This window comes from Penaeus chinensis, chromosome 32 (genome assembly GCF_019202785.1).
Source record: "Penaeus chinensis breed Huanghai No. 1 chromosome 32, ASM1920278v2, whole genome shotgun sequence".
Taxonomy (NCBI): Eukaryota; Metazoa; Arthropoda; class Malacostraca; order Decapoda; family Penaeidae; genus Penaeus; species Penaeus chinensis.
This window is the reverse complement of record NC_061850.1, coordinates 2,624,799-2,632,298: the sequence shown is the minus strand read 5'-3', so window position 1 is coordinate 2,632,298 and position 7,500 is coordinate 2,624,799. Positions and strand designations below refer to the sequence as shown.

The 7,500-nt window shown below is 40.3% G+C and overlaps 1 protein-coding gene across 1 annotated transcript in view; it reads right to left on the bottom strand.

Annotated features, from left to right (window-relative positions):
* Positions 1-1,445: 1,445 nt before the first annotated feature.
* The window catches only part of LOC125042718 (frequenin-1), a 373,070-nt gene continuing 367,015 nt past the window's right edge, over positions 1,446-7,500 (bottom strand). Inside the window, exons 7-8 of the mRNA XM_047638544.1 lie at positions 4,326-4,552; positions 1,446-3,910 (exon numbers count right to left, since the gene is read on the bottom strand). Coding sequence (XP_047494500.1) covers positions 4,385-4,552 — 168 coding nt within the window. The 3' untranslated portion in view covers positions 1,446-3,910; positions 4,326-4,384. The remainder of the gene's footprint in view (positions 3,911-4,325; positions 4,553-7,500) is intronic.

Below are 7,500 nucleotides of genomic sequence, written 5' to 3'. Positions count from 1 at the left end.
AAGGAAGGAATTCTAAGCGCAAGAACTGTCTCTCTCTACAAAGGGTGTCAACATCAGATGTGCGATAATCTTGTCTGTTTGTCTCGACGAGCTACATAATATTTAAAGACCTACAGACTATGATTTGAGGTGTGAGTGTGAATGGAATTTCATTTATTTTTTTGTAGATATATATATGTTTTGTCTCTCTCTCTCTCCAACCTGAGGGTGTACTCATGTGTCTGTGTATTTGTTGTTGTATGTGTGTGTGTGTGTGTATGTGTGTGTGTGTGTGTGTGTGTGTGTGTGTGTGTGTGTGTGTGTGTGTGTGTGTGTGTGTGTGTGTGTGTGTGTGTATGTGTGTGTGTGTGTGTGTGTGTGTGTGTGTGTGTGTGTGTGTGTGTGTGTGTGTGTGTGTGTGTGTGTGTGTGTGTGTGTGTGTGTGTGTGTGTGTGTGTGTGTGTGTGCTGCTTGAGTGTATATTAGCTTTACATGACTGAAATCTAAGCGTAAATGAGTGTTTCTATATTAAGCTGTTCTAGATAACTGCTTTCACTGTTTATATTCTTAAGAAAAAAATATTATCATTTCAAATAAATTATTCACTTATGGTAGAAGTTAATTTGAACTTGAATCGTTAAGATAGAATTTGAGATCGTTAAGGTAAATAGGAAGTGAATATATGCATAGATGTGAGTAAAGATTAGAATAAATATTAGGAGATAGAGAATGGGAGAAAGAGAATGAATGAGAGAGAGAGAGAGAGAGAGAGAGAGAGAGAGAGAGAGAGAGAGAGAGAGAGAGAGAGAGAGAGAGAGAGAGAGAGAGAGAGAGAAAGAGAGAGAGAGAGAGAGAGAGAGAGAGAGGAGAGAGAGAGAGAGAGAGAGAGAGAGAGAGAGAGAGAGAGAGAGAGAGAAAGAGAGAGAGAGAGAGACAAAGAGAAACAGCGAGAGAAAAGAGAAGAGAAGAGAAGAGAAAAGAGAAAAGAGAAGAGGGGGGGGGGGGGAAACAAGAGAGAGAAGGGAAGAGAGAAAAGAGAGGAGACAAACAGAGACAGAAAGACGGAGGGAAAAGAAATCACTTGAAAATCATCCAAATTATGAAAGAGAATAACTCAGAATTTGAAATATATTGAAAACGTCCCTATCAACCCTCTGAGCTTTGCGTGTATATCCCAATAAGCATCCTAGCGAGGTGACAGAGTACATGGTATTTCCGGCATCACATTAAATCCGAAAATGCAAAGAGAGAGATAAGCGGCGTTACTGTTATTTTCTTCCTTTTTTTTTATTTTGATACGAGAGAACTTTTATTTATTATTATTATTTTTTTTAACTTGCGAGAGTTGAGATATTTAGTTGTGTTCTTGTATTCATAACAAATTTTAATTACGATTTGATTTAATTATGGGTAGATGCTATAATCAGCATTACATTTTATATTTCTTTATAATATTTTTTTTTTCTCTCTCTTTCTCTCTTTTTTAACGACGCCGGAACACCACTCAAGCAACTGGTTGACACGTTGGCTCGTATTCTGAAATCACACATTATCAATATCATTATTTAGTAAGTAATATCACTCTCCACTTTGTATTATGACTATTACTTTTAAAAGATGCAATATCTAAGGGATCGGTTTTAAAAGATGCAATGCCCAAGGGATCAGATTTAAAAGATGCAATGCCCAAGGGATCAGTTTTAAAAGATGCAATGCCCAAGGGATAGGCCAGAGAAGCTCACTGGCGGTTTGATTATGCCTGTTCCAGTGAACTTAATAAGTCGTTTACGTTAAGTGGGGTATCAGAATTCGAATCCTTATCTTGAGTGCCAGAGGGTTTGGTTTTTTTTTTAAGTTGAACACATGGTACAAAGTTTTTTTTTGTTTTTTTTTTGTTTTTTTGTTTTTTTTATTTTGTAACATCAGTGGTAGTGTTGGAAAACAGACGAGGAAGCCGAAAATGCGCCGCCATTTTGTTCTGGCTTCGCTCAGCTTCCCTTTGAACAATAACGTAAAAAAAGTAGTGACAAAAATGGTCATAAATGTCTATGTTTATCAATAGTAACGCCCGTGATAAAAAGATTATAACGGTATATTGTCCAAAAATTCTTTGATGATAAAATGCTGCTCTCATGCACCTTTCTAAGCGTACAAACAAAGCCAAACTTATTATTATTATTATATTATTATTATTATTAATTATTATTATTATTAATTATTATTATTATTAATCATTGTTTTCTTCTTTAATGACCTGCAGTTATGAGCAAGTGTTTTGAATGTTCCGCTGCAGATGATAAGTCTAATGTCTACACGAACGCCGGTCCCAGCTCTGAACTCTGAACATTAACACTAAGAATTAGAGCAAGAACTGTTCCTATTTTCAGTTGAACGCAGATGCCGTCCATCCTATGCACTGATACGCAACCTGTGAGCAGATTGGTGCACTCTCGGTATGTAAGCTTTGATTTGATTGGCTACCGGACGAGTGTCGGAAACCTCGCCGTGGATTAAGTTTGAAGACTTGATTGAGATGAAGTGCATGTCATCATCACCATTATTAGTATTAATTATCGTCATCATACTAATTATTATTCGATTACACCGACAGCTCATATATCATTTTTTTTTTTTTACATTATTATCTTTTTTTTTTCATAAGAGTAAAGAGTTCGGACCTAGCTCTAAAAAATCCATTTTGTCTATCTTCCTTATCTAGTTTAAAGATTGGTAGGTTTCAAGATCTATGTATTATTTTTTTGTTTTTCGAATGAAGTCTCCCAAGATATATGATAAAGATTATTTGGTGAACGTGCTAGATACACAAGTGTCCATTGACATTCGAGACCGCTGGGGAAAAACGTCTGGTTTAAAGTAATGGTTGTTATCGACCCTTCAAACCTGTCGCCATATCAATGTCATTTTCGAATTTTCTTTCTTTGAACAACCATTAATGATTATGTTTTTGATTCATGCAGAAAGTACACAGTAATTCAAAAGGAGTATGGAGATTGGAATATACATGATTTGAGTAATGGTATTATAGTTAAAAAAATAAATGAAAAGAATAAAAAAGAAGTGGTTAATGCGTCTATGCTTTATACAGAATAATATTCAGAAAGTGATTAAAATGTTGAGAATGTGAGAACGTGGGAACATTACCTTGCATTAACCAGATAACATACGATTACAGGTACAGATCAACACATCCATTAACCAACATTCCCTAAAGAAAGGATTACATATCAAACGTGTATTATTTATACATATACATATATATATATACGTTTCCTTCATATCTCGCTATGAGTATTGATTAACTGCTGTTCAGAGTAATAACAATACATGGGTAAAGTGCTCAAGCTATGCAGTACGAAGGAGAACGAAGAAGAATGATATAAAAAGAGAGAAACGACAAATGAAGACCAAAAATAAAAGGCTTCCATTTTCTCGAAAGGACTTTGTTGAACATTTTTTTTTTGAAGACGACGTTGACGAGTGTCGATGGTGGGGGACCTTTTTTTTCTCGCTCAGCAGATCGCCACCTGAAGGTCCGCCGTTGAAAGACGACTTGTGAGTGTCACGATGGAGGAGGAGGAAGAGAAGGAGGAGGAGGAGGAAGAGGAAGAGGAAAGAGGAGGAGGAGGAACAAGTAAAGGAGGAGGTAGACGACGCGGATGAAGCATCAGGAAGAAGAGTTTGCAAGGGATGCAGGTGAAACAGAACCGGGGTTCAAGATCAAGCAGATGAGGACGCGAAGGCTTCAGTTGTCCCCGAGAGACAGGGCCTCGACGATCCTGGGGTCAGCCTTCGAGCCCTCCTTGAACTCCTCGAGGGTGAGCTTCTCGTCGTGATTCTTGTCCATTTGGGAGAAGATTTGGTCGACTCTCTTCTGCGGCGCGTTCTCGTCGTCGGCCTCAGGTGCTTGACCCTGCCGGAGGAGAAAGCCCGGGAGATTAGGAGCGGTTTAAAAGAAGCGATGGAGGAGGAATGAAAAGAGAAAAAGTACAACAAAAATAATGCAAACTACGTATTGGGGAAAGGTAAAAAAAAAGAAAAAAAAGGAAAAACAACGCGAAAGAGAGAGAGAAACTAAAAAAGAGAGAATTAAGAAAGTGAACTGTTTCATTACGATACATAAAAGAAAATAGAGAAAGAAAAATTTAATATATAGAAGAGACCCACAAAAAGAGACTAATAGACAAAAAAAAAAAAAGAAAAAAAAAGAGAGAGAGGATTTCAACGATATCCACAAAAAAAAAAAAAGATCCTCATTCAAAAGAAAAAAGAAAAAAAAGAAAAAAAAGAGATAGAAAATCCCCAAGCGTGTGAAATCATTTACGAACTTGAGCATCGCATTCGAGTAGGATGAACTTGGGGGAGGGGAGGGAGGGGAGGAGAGCATTTAGTTGTCGCCAAGAGACAGTGCTTGGACGATTCGAGGGTCAGCTTTCGAGCCCTCCTTGAACTCCTCGAGGGTGAGCTTTTCATCGTTGTTCTTGTCCATTTGGGAGAAGATTTTATCCACTCTCTTCTCGGGCGTGTTCTCGTCTTCGGCCTCGGGTGCCTGTCCCTGGGTGGAAGGAGATACAAAAAGAAACCTCAGACACGAAGGAGGAGTTTCACTTTAGTTTTAGGGGAGAGGGAAGGAGGGAGAGAGAATTGGAGGAAGAGAGAGAAGGAAGAGAGAAGGGAGGAAGAGAGGGAAGAAGGAGGAGAGAAGGGAGGAAGAGAGAGAAGATGGAAGAGAAAATGGAGGAAGAGAGAATAGAAGGAAGGGAGGAATGAAGGGAGATGATAAAGAGGACAGAGGGAGATACAAAAAGAAACCTCAGACACGAAAGAGGAGTTTCACTTTAGTTTTAGGGGAGAGGGAAGGAGGGAGAGAAATTGGAGGAAGAGAGAGAAGGAAGAGAGAAGGGAGGAAGAGAGGGAAGAAGGAGGAGAGAAGGGAGGAAGAGAGAGAAGATGGAAGAGAAAATGGAGGAAGAGAGAATAGAAGGAAGGGAGGAATGAAGGGAGATGATAAAGAGGACAGAGGGAGATACAAAAAGAAACCTCAGACACGAAAGAGGAGTTTCACTTTAGTTTTAGGGGAGAGGGAAGGAGGGAGAGAGATTGGAGGAAGAGAGAGAAGGAAGAGAGAAGGGAGGAAGAGAGGGAAGAAGGAGGAGAGAAGGGAGGAAGAGAGAGAAGATGGAAGAGAAAATGGAGGAAGAGAGAATAGAAGGAAGGGAGGAATGAAGGGAGATGATAAAGAGGACAGAGGGAGATACAAAAAGAAACCTCAGACACGAAAGAGGAGTTTCACTTTAGTTTTAGGGGAGAGGGAAGGAGGGAGAGAAATTGGAGGAAGAGAGAGAAGGAAGAGAGAAGGGAGGAAGAGAGGGAAGAAGGAGGAGAGAAGGGAGGAAGAGAGAGAAGATGGAAGAGAAAATGGAGGAAGAGAGAATAGAAGGAAGGGAGGAATGAAGGGAGATGATAAAGAGGACAGAGGGAGATACAAAAAGAAACCTCAGACACGAAAGAGGAGTTTCACTTTAGTTTTAGGGGAGAGGGAAGGAGGGAGAGAAATTGGAGGAAGAGAGAGAAGGAAGAGAGAAGGGAGGAAGAGAGGGAAGAAGGAGGAGAGAAGGGAGGAAGAGAGAGAAGATGGAAGAGAAAATGGAGGAAGAGAGAATAGAAGGAAGGGAGGAATGAAGGGAGATGATAAAGAGGACAGAGGGAGATACAAAAAGAAACCTCAGACACGAAAGAGGAGTTTCACTTTAGTTTTAGGGGAGAGGGAAGGAGGGAGAGAAATTGGAGGAAGAGAGAGAAGGAAGAGAGAAGGGAGGAAGAGAGGGAAGAAGGAGGAGAGAAGGGAGGAAGAGAGAGAAGATGGAAGAGAAAATGGAGGAAGAGAGAATAGAAGGAAGGGAGGAATGAAGGGAGATGATAAAGAGGACAGAGGGAGATACAAAAAGAAACCTCAGACACGAAAGAGGAGTTTCACTTTAGTTTTAGGGGAGAGGGAAGGAGGAGGAGAGAATGGAGGAAGAGAGAAGGGAGGAAGAGAGGGAAGAAGGAAGAGAGGAAGGAAGGGAGATGATAAGGAGGACGGAAGGAGATACAAAAAGAAACCTCAGACACGAAAGAGGAGTTTCACTTTCGTTTTAGGGTAAAAAGGAAGAAGGAAGAGAGGAAGAGAGAGAAGGAAGGGAGGAAGGGAAGGAAAGAGAGAGAGGAAGGAAAAAAAAAGAGGAAGGGGGAGAGGAAGAGAGGTAGGGAGAAGAGAGAAAAGAGGTGGAAGGAGGAAAAGGATAAATGAAGGAAATATGAAGGGAAGGCGATACAAAAGGAAGCCTCAGGGGAGAGGGAAGAAGGAAGAGAGAAGGGAAGAGGAAGGGAAGAGAGGGTAGAAAGAAAGAGAGGAAGTGAATAAGAGAGAGAAGAAGGGAGAGAGGAAGGAAGGGAGAGAGAGGGTAGCAAGGAAAAGACGAAGTGAGAGAGGAAGAGACAGAAGAGGGAAGAGAAACAAAAGGAAGAGAGAGAGAGGGTAGAGAGGAAAAGAGGGAGGGAGTAAAAGAGAGAAGGAGGAAAGAGGAAAAAAAGGGAGATAAAGGGTAGAAAGAGGAAGGGCGAGAGGAAGAGAGGGTAGAAAGGAAGAGAAGAAGAGAGATAAAAAAGAGGTGGGAAGAAGAAAATGAGAAAGAAAGGAAATATTTTAGAGGAAAGGGAAGAAGGAGGAGAGAATGAAGGAAAGGAAGAGAGGTAGAAAGAAGAAGGGAGAGAGGAGGAGAGGAAGAAGAGAGAGTCAAGAAGGGAAGGGAGGAGAGAAGAGGAAGGAAAAGGAAAAAAAAATAGATGGGAGAGAGGAAAGGAGAAAATAGAGATATGAGGAGGAAGGAAATAAGGAAGGAGTTTGGTAAGATGATTAAGGAAGAAAGAGAATAATAAAGGAAGGGAAGGGAAGGAAGTTAGGAGAAGAAGGGAAAAGAGGAAAAGAAAAAGGGAATGAAGAAAAAGGGAAAGGAGAAAAAGGGAAAAGAGGAAAAGAAAAAGGGAATGAAGGAAGAAAGAGAGGAACTAGGGAGAAGAGAAAGGAAGAAAGAAGATAGGAATGAAGAAAGGAGAGAAGGAGAAGGGAAAAGAGGAAAAGAAAAAGGGAATGAAGGAAGAAAGAGAGGAACTAGGGAGAGGAGAAAGGAAGAAAGAAGATAGGAATGTAGGAAGGAGAGAAGGAGAAGGGAAAAGAGCAAAAGAGGAAAAAGGGAAGAAAGAAATGGAAAGAGAAATGAGAGAACGAATGAAGCAAGAAAGAGGAAACTTTTAGGAAGGAGATAGAGATAAAAAAAAGAAGTAAAGAGTGTGAAGAGAGGAAACATGATAAATGAGAGAAGAGAACGAGGAAATGGCAAGAGGAATCAATGAGGAGAAAGAGAGAAAGAAAGAAAGAAGAGGAGAGATATTAAGATGATAGCAAAAGGTGACGAATGTTAGATAAACGAAAAGGGAACAAGAGAGAGGGAAAATAGGGGG